Source organism: Argopecten irradians, chromosome 1 (assembly GCF_041381155.1).
Source record: "Argopecten irradians isolate NY chromosome 1, Ai_NY, whole genome shotgun sequence".
In the NCBI taxonomy this organism is placed as follows: domain Eukaryota; kingdom Metazoa; phylum Mollusca; class Bivalvia; order Pectinida; family Pectinidae; genus Argopecten; species Argopecten irradians.
Window position 1 is genome coordinate 15,780,463 of NC_091134.1, and position 17,521 is coordinate 15,797,983.

Consider the following 17,521-nt stretch of genomic DNA (forward strand, 5'->3'; position numbering starts at 1 on the left):
GCTTTAGCTGTCAAAAAGTAAATCATTTAATAATGTTTCGATCAAGCCAAAATGCGTTGGTTTGGCATTGTAGCTGAAAAACCTATTCCTAACTCGGAGCCATTGTCTTAAAAGCACATTGTCTAATGGATCAGTTCATTGCATGAACTAGCCCTCATTTTAAAAGATACTTGTGAAACATATCATTGATTTACACAACAATGACAACAAATGGCAGCCTAGTACTTAAACGCCAATCCAAAATTTGAACAATCAAATACAAAGAGGTTGCAACATATAATAAAGACTCAGATTTGTATGAAAACTGCTGAAGAAAATACAGCTAATGTGCATGGTTATTAAGTGTAATTAAGTGTTTTCAGAATTCAGTCAATGACAACTGGAATTATATGGTAATTTACAAAATCAATTAAAAATTTCAATAATTTCTGGTTAGAAAATAAAGATTTTTTTTTAATTTTTCATCTAAACAAATAATTTATTTTCTGTATGCAGACTCAGTGCAGCTTTCCAATTTGAGGTATGCTTTTTCATACCTTAAGGGAATGAAATGATTTGATCAATATGACACATAATTATATATATTCTCACCAATGTTCCAATATGCTTCAAACTTTTGAAACAACATGCTAGACTGATTCATAAAGCTAATAAGTTTTTTGTATAGGAGAAAAAAAGAAAAGAAAACAACATCTGATCGAAAATGCTTAAATGTGTGAATATTAGTTAATCACATCTCGTAATTAAAATGTCAACCATATGATACAACAGTTTGGTCTCTATCTTCTTGTTTCCTTTTGGTAGTATTTAATTTTCGATAACTTGATGACTTTATTATTTTGATCCATGTTTGTTAACTCCCACCCCTGAAGACACATTTAGACTCTTCTAAATCAAAGAGTAGACCAGTCCATTATGGAATTTCAGGGGTGAATGAGATAAATGACAAAAGTATAGTAAACAGATGCCTTAAAGAACTGGACATATAAATCATTATCAGACTAAACATGGAGACCCTGCTAATGTCCGTACATTCGCGGACACACCAGACGCTGTGGTAAAGTGCTTTTGGGCCACACCGAGCACCAGGCGACAGTTTAGAATTAAAATTTGTGTGTTGACATCAGTACACCGGTACTTTTGTTGACGAGGAAAAATTAGCCTGTCAGACTGATATATTTACTGCACAAGTAGATCTTCACCTAACTTAACCCGTTATTACATTCGGTTGACAGAAATAATCCCTCTGGTCATACGACTTGTGTTGTTGCGGCAGGAATCGCAGATATGACTTAACATTATTGATATCTATATAAGGTGGTGACCGCCTTATTGGTAGTGTGTCAGATAGGATGGGCCATAGAACCTCATCATTAACATGTGTCAACAATATTCGGTTGTTTAGCTAATAGAAGGTGCATGGTACATAAATACTGTCAACCTGATCACATTATCACTAGCGAGTGATGTCTCCGTCACCACATCTTGAGGCTGAACATGACTTTAATTGTTCTTCCAATTTCCCTGAAACGCCATGAAAGACTGTTTTTCTAATTGTCTTTTGTCCCTTGTTATTTTTCTGTGGTAATCTATGTATATTAACAATTAAAAAGAATACATATTTCACTTCTCTAAAGCAACTTGACAAAATTTCATGATTTTTTTTTCTTGAAAATTTCTATTGCCCAAGGCCAACCCAGATGGTCAGTTATTAAATTAGCGTGGCATGCAGGGTCAAAGATAATTTTTAGAATAAAAAAAAATGTATTTTTCCTCTTTTTAAGTAATGAATTTATGATTACAGTAGCATGAGCTGAAGTTATATATGTCTGTAGAGAGCGATAGTGAGCTCGGTATCATACATAGACTATATCAAATTGCGATACAGTTTCAGGTTAGTTTTCAGATCAAAGCTTATCGTACAATATCACCTGCTCTAGCACTGATTGAAGGCACCTATTGGACCCAGGCAGTTCAGCCTTGCTTTGATAACATGAAATATTGATGTGTTTTCATCAATCCAGGTACACTTGTTTATTGCCTATTAGTTACCATGGTTACTGATTATACAAGGTTATATGCTTACTAGATGACCTATAATTCATAAGGTCATGCATCATAAGCCGATTTTATAGCTTTAATTAAAATTTAAGTGTTAATTAACTTTATTCAATTTGTTACAATTTTTATAAACATGCATGAATAGCCGGATTTGTTTTTTGGAGTTTTTGATAGTTTCATGGTGCAATTAATTAGCACACCCTAAAAACTTTATAATTTTTTTAACTTTGAATTTTATGCTCACCCACCATCACATTTTTAGTGTCATACCCAGATTTCAGTTGAAGGCATATTAATTAATTAACTGATGTTTATGTCTTGGAAACATTTTTGTTTTAATGTCAAAATATTCTCAATTGACATTTTTTTTGTGAAGAAACAGCATAGCTCGCCTCCCCCCAGTCTCTATAGCTTAACTGTAAAACTCAAACTTGCAATATATGTATATATTCCTTCATATGAGACTCAAATGTCTATGATCTGGGATGAATCAACTAATATCCTAAAATCAAGTGTTTCCATGCCTACATTATCCTTGACTCTTTTTCTTTATAACCACTTTCTTGATAATCAATGTGTGTTTCCATAGCGATGGAAATCGTTTTCATGGAAAGATATTGCCATCTTCTTGCCTTTAAATAACCACTTCTGGCCTCTTCACAAAGTAATTATAGTTCTGTTAAGCTGACGATTCTATGCCAATTAAAAAAAGTATTGTTATTTTCACTTTGTGATATAATGTCTTTTACCTCCGATACGGAATGTTTGAAAATAAGTGTACCAAGTATTAGGAAAAAAGGAAAATTGTTTCCTCCTAGCTGGCATATTGAATGGAGCATTGAACCCTGCCTGACTCTCCGTAATATTTGATTCATGAGAGAGTTTTACTATAAAAGTTAATATACATTGTTCTATAAAAAAATCATTGCCATCAAGGAAATCACTCATTCATTTGAATATTTAATGTAAAAATACTATCCCCCATCAAGGTTGAATGGACACAACATTTTCAGGAGCAATACAATAACCAGAAGGGAGGCTGAACTGAGTCCATCATTCTATAACTACTATTGGTACTACAGTCTGTGACGGTTCCAGCATGTGTTTGGAGGGTCTTCGAGGTTGGAATCCTAGTCTAGCAAACTACATTTTTCTCTTCTCCAGCTAAAACATTCATGAGCTTGCCAATTTTGCCCCTATATTTCAAATATAAATGGGAGCAATGTATATAGCAGGGGGATAATCTGATCTTCGTTTATGAAGGGTTATGTGTCTTAGAGCAAGCGAAAGTAGAGAGGAGTGCATGTTTAAATGAGGACTGGATTAGGTTATATCTATATCAGTTGTTTGACATGTTTAACTGAGGACTGGATTAGGTTATATCTATATCAGTTGTTTGACATGTTTAACTGAGGACTGGATTAGGTTATATCTATATCAGTTGTTTGACATATGTTTAACTGAGGATTGGATTAGGTTATATCTATATCAGTTGTTTGACATATGTTTAACTGAGGACTGGATTAGGTTAATCTATATCTATATCAGTTGTTTGACATGTTTTAACTGAGGACTGGATTAGGTTATATCTATATCAGTTGTTTGACATATGTTTAACTGAGGACTGGATTAGGTTATATCTATATCAGTTGTTTGACATGTTTAACTGAGGACTGGATTAGGTTATATCTATATCAGTTGTTGTTTGACATGTTTAACTGAGGACTGGATTAGGTTATATCTATATCAGTTGTTTGACATGTTTAACTGGGACTGGATTAGGTTATATCTATATCAGTTGTTTGACATGTTTAAACTGAGGACTGGATTAGGTTATATCTATATCAGTTGTTTGACATGTTTAACTGAGGACTGGATTAGGTTATATCTATATCAGTTGTTTGACATGTTTAACTGAGGACTGGATTAGGTTATATCTATATCAGTTGTTTGACATGTTTAAACTGAGGACTGGATTAGGTTTATATCTATATCAGTTGTTTGACATGTTTAACTGAGGACTGGATTAGGTTATATCTATATCAGTTGTTTGACATGTTTAACTGAGGACTGGATTAGGTTATATCTATATCAGTTGTTTGACACATGTTTAACTGAGGACTGGATTAGGTTATATCTATATCAGTTGTTTGACATGTTTAACTGAGGACTGGATTAGGTTATATCTATATCAGTTGTTTGACATGTTTAACTGAGGACTGGATTAGGTTATATCTATATCAGTTGTTTGACATGTTTAACTGAGGACTGGATTAGGTTATATCTATATCAGTTGTTTGACATGTTTAACTGAGGACTGGATTAGGTTATATCTATATCAGTTGTTTGACATGTTTAACTGAGGACTGGATTAGGTTATATCTATATCAGTTGTTTGACATGTTTAACTGAGGACTGGATTAGGTTATATATATATCAGTTGTTTGACATGTTTAACTGAGGACTGGATTAGGTTATATCTATATCAGTTGTTTGACATGTTTAACTGAGGACTGGATTAGGTTATATCTATATCAGTTGTTTGACATGTTTAACTGAGGACTGGATTAGGTTATATCTATATCAGTTGTTTGACATGTTTAACTGAGGACTGGATTAGGTTATATCTATATCAGTTGTTTGACATGTTTAACTGAGGACTGGATTAGGTTATATCTATATCAGTTGTTTGACATGTTTAACTGAGGACTGGATTAGGTTATATCTATATCAGTTGTTTGACATGTTTAACTGAGGACTGGATTAGGTTATATCTATATCAGTTGTTTGACATGTTTAACTGAGGACTGGATTAGGTTATATCTATATCAGTTGTTTGACATGTTTAACTGAGGACTGGATTAGGTTATATCTATATCAGTTGTTTGACATGTTTAACTGAGGACTGGATTAGGTTATATCTATATCAGTTGTTTGACATGTTTAACTGAGGACTGGATTAGGTTATATATCTATATCAGTTGTTTGACATGTTTAACTGAGGACTGGATTAGGTTATATCTATATCAGTTGTTTGACATGTTTAACTGAGGACTGGATTAGGTTATATCTATATCAGTTGTTTGACATGTTTAACTGAGGACTGGATTAGGTTATATCTATATCAGTTGTTTGACATGTTTAACTGAGGACTGGATTAGGTTATATCTATATCAGTTGTTTGACATGTTTAACTGAGGACTGGATTAGGTTATATCTATATCAGTTGTTTGACATGTTTAACTGAGGACTGGATTAGGTTATATCATCTATATCAGTTGTTTGACATGTTTAACTGAGGACTGGATTAGGTTATATCTATATCAGTTGTTTGACATGTTTAACTGAGGACTGGATTAGGTTATATCTATATCAGTTGTTTGACATGTTTAACTGAGGACTGGATTAGGTTATATCTATATCAGTTGTTTGACATGTTTAACTGAGGACTGGATTAGGTTATATCTATATCAGTTGTTTGACATGTTTAACTGAGGACTGGATTAGGTTATATCTATATCAGTTGTTTGACATGTTTAACTGAGGACTGGATTAGGTTATATCTATATCAGTTGTTTGACATGTTTAACTGAGGACTGGATTAGGTTATATCTATATCAGTTGTTTGACATGTTTAACTGAGGACTGGATTAGGTTATATCTATATCAGTTGTTTGACATGTTTAACTGAGGACTGGATTAGGTTATATCTATATCAGTTGTTTGACATGTTTAACTGAGGACTGGATTAGGTTATATCTATATCAGTTGTTTGACATGTTTAACTGAGGACTGGATTAGGTTATTATCTATATCAGTTGTTTGACATGTTTTAACTGAGGACTGGATTAGGTTATATCTATATCAGTTGTTTGACATGTTTAACTGAGGACTGGATTAGGTTATATCTATATCAGTTGTTTGACATGTTTAACTGAGGACTGGATGAGGTTATATCAGTTGTTTGACATGTTTAGATGATGTTGTTTGACATGTTTTAACTGAGGACTGGATTAGGTTATATCTATATCAGTTGTTTGACATGTTTAACTGAGGACTGGATTAGGTTATATCTATATCAGTTGTTTGACATGTTTAACTGAGGACTGGATTAGGTTATATCTATATCAGTTGTTTGACATGTTTAACTGAGGACTGGATTAGGTTATAGTTGTTTCATGTTTAACTGAGGACTGGATTAGGTTATATCTATATCAGTTGTTTGACATGTTTAACTGAGGACTGGATTAGGTTATATCTATATCAGTTGTTTGACATGTTTAACTGAGGACTGGATTAGGTTATATCTATATCAGTTGTTTGACATGTTTAACTGAGGACTGGATTAGGTTATATTCTATATCAGTTGTTTGACATGTTTAACTGAGGACTGGATTAGGTTATATCTATATCAGTTGTTTGACATGTTTAACTGAGGACTGGATTAGGTATATATCAGTTGTTTGACATGTTTAAACTGAGGACTGGATTAGGTTATATCTATATCAGTTGTTTGACATGTTTAACTGAGGACTGGATTAGGTTATATCTATATCAGTTGTTTGACATGTTTAACTGAGGACTGGATTAGGTTATATCTATATCAGTTGTTTGACATGTTTAACTGAGGACTGGATTAGGTTATATCTATATCTATATCAGTTGTTTGACATGTTTAACTGAGGACTGGATTAGGTTATATCTATATCAGTTGTTTGACATGTTTAACTGGGATGGATTAGGTTATATCTATATCAGTTGTTTGACATGTTTAACTGAGGACTGGATTAGGTTATATCTATATCAGTTGTTTGACATGTTTAACTGAGGACTGGATTAGGTTATATCTATATCAGTTGTTTGACATGTTTAACTGAGGACTGGATTAGGTTATATCTATATCAGTTGTTTGACATGTTTAACTGAGGACTGGATTAGGTTATATCTATATCAGTTGTTTGACATGTTTAACTGAGGACTGGATTAGGTTATATCTATATCAGTTGTTTGACATGTTTAACTGAGGACTGGATTAGGTTATATCTATATCAGTTGTTTGACATGTTTAACTGAGGACTGGATTAGGTTATATCTATATCAGTTGTTTGACATGTTTAACTGAGGACTGGATTAGGTTATATCTATATCAGTTGTTTGACATGTTTAACTGAGGACTGGATTAGGTTATATCTATATCAGTTGTTTGACATGTTTAACTGAGGACTGGATTAGGTTATACATGTTTGACATGTATAACTGAGGACTGGATTAGGTTATATCTATATCAGTTGTTTGACATGTTTAACTGAGGACTGGATTAGGTTATATCTATATCAGTTGTTTGACATGTTTAACTGAGGACTGGATTAGGTTATATCTATATCAGTTGTTTGACATGTTTAACTGAGGACTGGATTAGGTTATATCTATATCAGTTGTTTGACATGTTTAACTGAGGACTGGATTAAGGTTATATCTATATCAGTATGTTTGGTAGGTTAACATGGTAAACATCCTAACAGGCTAACAGCCAGGGTCAATTAAGGGTATGCATGATTAGGTTTAGGAAGCTGGCCCGCCTGCGTTTTCAGAAGGTCCAGGGTTATAAATTGACTCCAGAAATCCGTATTGCCTGCCTGACTACTCCATTTTCTCCTTTCCTGTTTACTTATAATACTTTAATATGCACGTATATTTGTGTGTCTAATCGTAAGACCGTTGACTTAACTTCAATAAAAGAAAATATTTAAATTAGTCACACATTCTAGAAAACTGAACAAATTTTACTTCTGACACTTAGTGAGTCTAAGTTTCATTCTCAGACACATACCTACAATGTAGCTGTTTTATGTATCTCTCGGCTGGCTTTGAAATTTATCGACATGAATGACTGTATGTCAAAGTATGATGTCCGACACTGTATCTATCAGCTCATAGAACTTTGGTATATTTTCTGTACTTGTTTGATATTCAACTTAGATTTTATGTGGTCATAAATGTAAAGCAGTACATTCAATACGTCAACTGACAGTTATAATAGCGTAGTGTTTGCATGCCCTGGGAATATTAATAGTTTTTGCCATAATTTGTCAATAATATATGAGAAATTTCAGTTTTTGACATTTTATGAGCTTTAAAAGGACAAACAAGTTTAAGACCTGTGTAGGTATGAATGGGATTTGTCATATGATCTGGACATTAATAGTGTTGTATATCTGTCTTTGAGGAATCTGCAATTCTATCATTCCAGTGTCTACAAATGATTGTAAACACTAAATATCATCTTGTACTGTCTTTCAGTCAGGTACTATTACTTATCAGACAAATGCACATACTCCAATTGATGTAATTACCATATTCCCCTAGTTAGCGCCCCTCCCCCTACAAGCATGGCTCCCCTTTGCTGAAAACGAGTTAAAGATATATATGAAAGCCTTATCTCATGGATTTAAGAATGTTTTACAACATATGATGCCTCTAACATCAGCATTACATCCCATATTATATGAACTTGCGAGTCTTTTACATGTGAATCACGAAAAAAATAATGCATCTCATAGGATAAAAGGCATATGCATAATTACTATAAAAGATTTATGTTCCATGAGTGCAAAAAGATTTAAAATATGGCTGACTTTTTTTGCCCACAACTTACATTTTGATGCATTATTATAAGCGCCCCCCGCTTTGTTACATTTATGTATAAGCACCCTGGTCGCTAATTACAGTGAATGTGGTAAATACAAAATGGAAATACTATATAATATATATAGAAAATCTATTGAAAAAATCTTTATGCACATGGATTTTTGTGGAAACATCTGTTGGAATGATATGGAATAATATTACAGCTTTCCATTATTATAGATTTACATGGTATTCTGTGGAAAATGTGGATAATCTGTGTAAATTCAGATTCTAGCTGCTATCTTTAACAGCTCGACACTCTGCACATGTTGTACTGTATACTCAAACTTTCTCAAAAATCAAAACTAGAAGATTTTGTTTCGGTGTTTTTATTGTTTTATTTGTATTTACAGATCTACCTTATTTACCGTCCCCTGAATCACTAGAATGTGAGTACATTATCTTTCTTATATTCATTTTAACCTCCTTATATAGGAGTCTTATACAAAGGTCGTCTCGATTTAACTCAACACCAATTCGGGGGTTATGTCAAATTTGGTCAATGCATAAGAAACTGGAATATAACATAAAGCCCTATACATTGCACTTTCAAGTCTATTCAGATTAATTTATCTTAAGTTATTTTGACATCAAATGTTTTAAAGTTTTTCGATAAAATTTTGATACGCAAGCTTCACAGGTGAACTTGGAATAATATGATAACCGGAAAGCTGCATCCGAGGTTTAAATGTTCAATAAATCATTTTGTAGTAAAATAAATGTCCTTGACCTTCAGGACCGATTATTAAGATTTTCATTAACAATTCAATTATCATAATAGCTATGGGCAAATTGAGGTCTTTGAGAGTTTGATTGGCTCACTATTTCTTTATATTCACCAGTAGAGCGGTTTACCGTTTTTGTTAAAATGATCTTTCAAGGTCAAATAAATTTCATCAACAAGCTACATGTATCAATATAGATACATGTATATGTACCGCAGTACACTGTTATAGGTCCATCAGCCATTTTTTTTTGTAAATATTTAAAATAATTGCCATACATTAATGCTCTATTTGTATTATACTTCATGCTTGTATACATACAAAAATGTCATTGACTATCAGACTCACCATAGATGATGAATATTTCATTGGAAAACAAAATTCAAAAGAAAAATGATGCATGAATATATTGAAAGATGTAAACACATTTTTGTTTGGAACCAAAATAAAATTTTATACGTGTGATATGACTGTGATCATTGGCGTGTTTGTCCACTACTTCTATTGACATTTGATTTAACAGGAGCAGACAAGGCGTTATTTCACATAAATTTTAGAGTGAACGTCTTATGGCACTATGTCTACACTACAGAACCTGGCGGTGTTAAAATATCGGTTTTGTTCTGTTTCCATTTTTTTTACCTACAACGCTTACATGTCAGATTGACAGGAATTTGTATCATCTATTTTTTGTTTGAAGACAGAATATCAACTTGAATTTATAAGAATGAGCCGTTTCTGAGGCTAAATTGTTTATTAGACTTTTCTTGAATAAAGACAATGCATATATAGTCATGGTGAAATAGGGATTGATTATTTTGTCACTAGAAATGGGCTTGGCTTTAATTAATCTACACATAAATAAAAATATTGATGAAAGTCAAGTTTATCTGTGATGTACTTGGTTTATGAGGTAACTAAAGCACACTAAGGTTAATTAAGGTCTTAAGGACTGTCAAACAAGCCTTTATAAATTAACTGTGTTGCACAATTGCATGGAGAGTGTCGAGTAATTTAAGTTCTCTAAAACACAGCACAACCAAAATTTTATCCATGAATTTTGTTCATTACGTAATAACATTTCCAGCTAAGAGAATTCTAAGAGTGTCGTCAAAGATTATATCTATTAATTTGTTCCATGTGTAATTGTTGACATATATGACATGAGATTGGCATGAAGATTTTTATCTGTAGATTAAAGACCTACAGACAGAGTTTAATTACACTAACTATAATGGAACTATCTGACCACTGGCCTAGCTATTATGGAACTATCTGACCACTGGCCTAACTATTATGGAACTATCTGACCACTGGCCTAGCTATTATGGAACTATCTGACCACTGGCCTAACTATTATGGAACTATCTGACCACTGGCCTCACTATTATGGAACTATCTGACCACTGGCCTCACTATTATGGAACTATCTGACCACTGGCCTAACTATTATGGAACTATCTGACCACTGGCCTAACTATTATGGAACTATCTGACCACTGGCCTAACTATTATGGAACTATCTGACCACTGGCATAACTATTATGGAACTATCTGACCACTGGCCTAACTAATATGGAACTATCTGACCACTGGCCTAGCTATCATGGAACTATCTGACCACTGGCCTAACTATTATGGAACTATCTGACCACTGGCCTAGCTATCATGGAACTATCTGACCACTGACCTAACTATCATGGAACTATCTGACCACTGGCCTAACTCTTATGGAACTATCTGACCACTGGCCTAGCTATCATGGAACTATCTGACCACTGGCCTAACTATCATGGAACTATCTGACCACTGGCCTAACTATCATGGAACTATCTGACCACTGGCCTAACTATTATGGAACTATATTTGACCACTGGCTTGACTATCATGGAACTATATCTGACCACTGGCCTGACTATCATGGAACTATCTGACCACTGGCCTAACTATTATGGAACTATATTTGACCACTGGCTTGACTATCATGGAACTATATCTGACCACTGGCCTGACTATCATGGAACTATCTGACCACTGGCCTAACTATTATGGAACTATATTTGACCACTGGCTTGACTATCATGGAACTATATCTGACCACTGGCCTGACTATCATGGAACTATCTGACCACTGGCCTAACTATTATGGAACTATATTTGACCACTGGCTTGACTATCATGGAACTATATCTGACCACTGGCCTGACTATCATGGAACTATCTGACCACTGGCCTAACTATTATGGAACTATCTGACCACTGGTCTTACTAATACGGAACTATCTGACCACTGCCCTAACTATCAAGGAACTATCTGACCCCTGGCCTAACTATTATGGAACTTGGCCTAACTATTATTGAACTATCTGACCACTGGCCTTATCTTTCCATTCTGATTGCTACTGTTGTATGTAATATGGAGAAAGTATAGGAGGGGGAGGTTTGAGATAAATAGAGGGAGGGGAGGAGGGTAAAGTTTAAGTCTATACATTACCATATAAGGCTCTAAGTGTCTAGACCACAAATTATTGGGCCAGATAAGACGCACATGTCTCCCAATAAACATTTGCACGTCTGGCTTAGAGCCATCATCACAACATTAAAACATTGTTGTCAAAGCCGTTCACAAGATGACCACAATAACACTGATGACAGCCGAGAGAAATTGAGTTACGTCCGGATGTTATGTTATTTGATTGGAACTTGTCCTGGTCAGAAATGTGTTTAGGAAATCAACTTTTGACAACAATGCGTGAATTCTTTCACAGAAGAAATCGGCTGTGACCCAGTTACAGACTAGCTGCAGAATTCTTTTGATGTTCTGTATTGATGATATTATCATCGCTGTCTTTTGTTGGTCGTTAAGAACATATTCCCATTCTCATCATGAGGTCAAGACTAGTTATATGTTCTACAGATGGACTTACTGGTTTTTGTTTGCCAGGATCACATTTGAGTTATTATGGGGCCACGGTGGCCAAGTGGTTAAAGCTGACAATGCAAGTTAAAAACATGCAGTTGAAATTTAAAAAAAAATTTTAACGAAAATTGTTTCTGAGACATCCCCTAGTTATGACAGTGTGGTATCTAAGGAAGTGGCAGCCATTTTTCTTTTGCTCTGCTTAGTAATTACCTTCACTGGCCAACCCCTTATATAAAGCACGGGACACTTGACACACGTGTATCATTCTAAACATGTCTTGTCGCAGATACACATGCCCCGATATTGCAAATAACAATGTCAAATTGAAAAATAAACAGTGCACTCACCTAACAATAGTTCATTGAAGTAATAGATGAATGTGTTGTCAGCTAAATCCCAACACATGTCCAATACGAACTAATAAAACACTTCGATATACAGTAGGTTTTACACGTACATGTAGAACGACACGTGTGTGTTATTGATAGTTGTCGCTCGTTCGGGTCAGGTACGTAGTCACGTGTATATGGTCATGCAGTTGAGTGCATCGGGTACAATGATATACGTGGAGATATATGTGGACGTATTATTGTTTGGATTTCTATTCACTTGCGTTGGAATTTTATTTTGAGAAACATCTAAATGACAACTTAGAGGAGTTGACATGTTTTCTTGCTAAAAAAAAGTTCCATATAGTTTTACAGGTGAGGGTTTTGTTTACCTATTTGTAGGTGATATAACCTGCGGACTGCTGGGTGTATAGGTACATGAATAAGCGCACGTGTGTCGATTCACGCACTTTATATAGGGGTCGGTGAGTCGTCGGAATGTAAAACGAAAAAAAAAAGATGTCCAGACAATATCACCACATTAGCCCTCCACCTCTGGATGCGGGCTGGAATCCCATATGAGGCAGTTGTCGATGGTTTTTCTTCGGGTACTCCTGCTTTTTTTACTATTTAATGTGTGATCAAACTTAACTCACCTCTGAAGACATTTAGATTCTCCTAAATCAAGGACGGGAACACTTTATAATGAAATTTCAGGGACTGTTGACAGCTAAATTTCATTCATTGTTCATTATGCTGGGACAGTAAAGTGATGTAACAGAATTTCAAGTACACTTGAGATAGATCTCGATGCACAAAGTTTTGCTGTATGAAATGGGAAGGTTAGGGGTGACACACCTACAGCTATTACTGAGAAATTCTTGTTTTCGATAGCTATAGGACATCATTTAGACATTGGATTACTAAGGATAGTTCAGAGAAAAGGCATCAACTGTATACGTTGATGACAAATGACACTGACCCACCTTCCTATCCTGGATTACAGGACGAGGAAATGACAGTCTGGAGTTGGTGTAGTCGTGTGATCCCAATATTACAATATGGTCCGTTCATTTCCATATATATATATATATAATTAGTTCATGGGAGGCCTGTCACTTAGGTGTCGACCATAAGTTCCCTATGATCCATGGAAAATTCCATTAATATGGAAATGTATGATTTCAGGACTAGTTCAGTGGAGTACATAGCTTTAAAATGAATGATTCACACATATATAAATCTAGAGTCTTTTTGCCAATTAACGTTTTTATATCCCTTTCCTAGTTTTGCCGCTGTGGCCAAGTGGTTAAGATGTCCCAACAATTTACCACAAGCCCTCCACCTATGGGATGTGGGTTGGAATCCCATGTGGGGCAGTTGCCAGGTACTGATCACTGGTCGGTGGTATTTCTTCGGGTACTCCGGCTTTTCTCCACCAACTAATCTGACACCTTACATGACCCTGGCTGTATAATAGGACGTTAAAATAATAAAACCAGAAAAAAAAAAAAAAAAAAATCCTAACTTTGGCTACCATATGAAATAAGGGGAGGAGAAGGGATCAACTTTAACCAATGGTTACCCATGCCTAAACTTGTACTTATATGCCTTCAGAAGTCAAGAATTTTCAAGGTTCAGGTAAAAAAAATCCTGGTGCTACTGCAAACAGGTTCCTAATTAATTTAACCTCATTTTGGAGTTTTTGAGTTTGAAGATTCGAAGGATTAGTCATCTCCATATCATAGGCTTTAGCGTGATATATATATGTTGATTGATAATCCCAGTGATGAATTTTTAGACAAAAGGCGATTAGAATAGGTCACCTGAGACGAAGGTGACCTATTCTAATCGCCTTTTGTCTGTCGTCGTATGGCGATAAACAATTTACTTTTTCGACTTCTTCTCCAAAACTACTGCACCAAATTTGTTGAAATTTTGCAGAAACCTTCCATAGCCAAAGTTCAACCAAAATGTGAATTATATGGTCCCAGCCCCCCAGGGGCCTGAGGGGTGGGGCCAAAAGGGGTCAATCAGGCTAAAACTTCAAAAATCTTCTTCTGAAATTCCAGAAATGGCAGAATCAAATACTCTTCATAGATTGAAAGGTCTCAAGGCCCGATACAAAAATTGTGAATTATATGACCCTGGGGTCTCAGGTTTCCCCTGGGGAGGGGGTTAAATTAACTATAGTTTATATAGTGAAAACACGTTTTGGAGCATTATTTGGTCATTTATAATAGAAAATTAGTTTAATGTTCGTTGTCAGAATTATCCCTATGAAATGGCCATTGAATCCTATTAACAAATTTTCCATGACTGACTCCCTGGGGGGCCTTATATAGGGGCAGGGCCAAAAGGGGTCAAATAGACTAAAACTTCAAAAATCTTCTTCCGAAATTCTGGAACTGGTAGAATCAAATACTCTTCAGAGATGGAGAGGTCTTAAGGTCCTTTACAAAAATTGTGAATTATATGACCCTGGGGTTTCATGTTTCCTCGTGGGGAGGGGGTCAAGTTTACTATAGTTTATATAGTAAAAACATGTTTTGGAGCATTATTTGGTCATTTATAATAGAAAATTAGTCAAACTGGGTTAGAATTTTAGCCTGAGATAGCATTTTATCGTCATATCCATATTGGTCCTGGCTGACCCCCAGGGGCGTTAGGGGCGGGGCCAAAAGGGGTCAAATAGGCTAAAACTTCAAAAATCTTCTCCTGAATTCACAGATTTGATGGAACCAGATACTCTTCATAGATTGGAAGGTAATAAGGCCCTTTACAAAAATTGTGAATTTCATGGCCCTAGGATCTCATACTTTCCCCTGGGGAGGGGGTCAAATCTACTATAGTTTAAATAGGAAAAACACATTCATGAACATTATTTGCTTAGTTTTAATAGGAAATGAGTCAAACTGGGTTAGAATTATTAGCCTGAAATAGCATTTTAACACACAATATCCATATTGGTCCTGACTGACCTCCAGGGACCAGAGGGGCGGGGCCAAAAGGGCCCGGGTCAAAATGGCTAAAATTTCAAAAATCTGCTTCTGAATTCATAGGTTTGATAGAACCAAATAATCTTCATAGATTAAAAAATGAAATTTATAAAATCACTTACACTGACTTACTTTTAGCTTGGTTTTGTTGTTTAATGTTGGCAAAGCAAATTGGAATTTTAAGCATAAGGTTTGGTAGCATGATACACTAACTATCAAAATGAAAAGCAAAAAATAAAAATTCTAATACGAAGGTTCAACTTTAAAGTTTGATTCGTAAATACTTTTTACAGATTTGAACCAACTTTGCAATGCTCTTTCTGTAGCAGCACTCAGGTGACCGTCAAGGCCTCTTGGGCCTCTTGCAATACAAAATGGCATACATCAAACTTAGTTATGCTGCAATGTATTACCAAATATGGCTTAATTGGCTTTTAAATAATTATGGGGGTTGTTTTTCCAAAGTGTGGGACCCTTATATGGGACCGATGGACTGTTACATTTGTGTGGCACACATGGTACATTGAAGGCATTAACAGAATATTATCATGATCTGTATCGATTATCACGAGCACTCAACATAATCTTGAGCATTTTGCAAATTAATTGGTTTTTGCCAGTTTTGCATAGAATTTTGAGCGCTCAAAATCACTTCCAGTGCTCAACATGACTAATCTAGCTATATATAGATTGCTCATCAACAATGATATACAATGTACTTAAAAAACTTGATTGACAATCATCTATAATAATGACAAAAGGTTAAAATGTTTATGTCAATATTGAAAGCAAATGGTACCAGTTCATATATCTATCAATAAAAAAAAATTCTATTAAACTGCAAATTCTATCTATTTGAATGATATTATTCCTACTTAATTGAATTATTAAGAACTAATGGTCTCTCAATTAGTTCAGTTTATCAGATGAAGACAAAAGAGTTACGCCCCCTGTCCTTCTATAGCAGTGGAACTCTCCAGTTGGGAGGTGGATCATTCATATTAGGTTAAAAATATATTCAAATATAGTTTAATATTCCCATTGAAGGCTAAGTATTATAATGTAGGTTGTTATTGATTGAATATTGATTAGATATTTTCAATTAAAGTTAAGTCTTGGTAAATATCAATTTTGTGTTTGTCTTCTATTTGATAAATGGTTGACTTTAAAATCTGCCACTAGTGCCTATATGGTCAGGCCTATAATTGGCCAAATATGGTCAATTCTGTGAGATTTACCATATAGAAATGTTCTTTTGAAAGTTACTGTAATGGCTTCTTAATCTAAACTTGAGAAAGATTTGATATAATTTGTATTTTCAATACAAAGAATTTTGTCATGGTTACTTCTAATAGTTACCAAAATTAAGTGATACATTTTTAGCTCTCTGGGCCTCTTTTAAAGTTGCATCCTTAAAAGCAGCACATTCTGTATAAATGATAGACTCATATGTTCTATATGTCTGTTACATATTTTTTGCATATAAATCGTGTTCCTAAAATCACATTTTTTCATATAATCTGCATGCTGGTAGTCAGTTTTATCATTCCTATAAATGTTTGGTACGGAGCAGATTGAATAATGTCAGTCACGTCACATCAGAGTAGACGTCCTTATTTGGCATTACTCCCAGCATCCGTATCATTATAACTGCCGCAACACCAACTGAGGGAAAGACGATATTCCCAGAACATGCTTAAATGATACAGGAAACCTCCATTCTGTTCAACCATATCTATTTTCTAGAGTATCTCCATCTTTCTTCATACGATGTTGTTTAATCGAAAGCCATGAAAA

At 34.7% G+C, this 17,521-nt stretch overlaps 1 protein-coding gene across 1 annotated transcript in view; it reads left to right on the plus strand.

Moving 5' to 3' along the window:
* LOC138318926 (agrin-like) overlaps positions 1–17,521 on the plus strand; it is a 177,008-nt gene that overhangs the window by 35,703 nt on the left and 123,784 nt on the right. Inside the window, exon 2 of the mRNA XM_069261744.1 lies at positions 9,102–9,137. Within this exon, the coding sequence (XP_069117845.1) occupies positions 9,102–9,137 (36 nt within the window). The remainder of the gene's footprint in view (positions 1–9,101; positions 9,138–17,521) is intronic.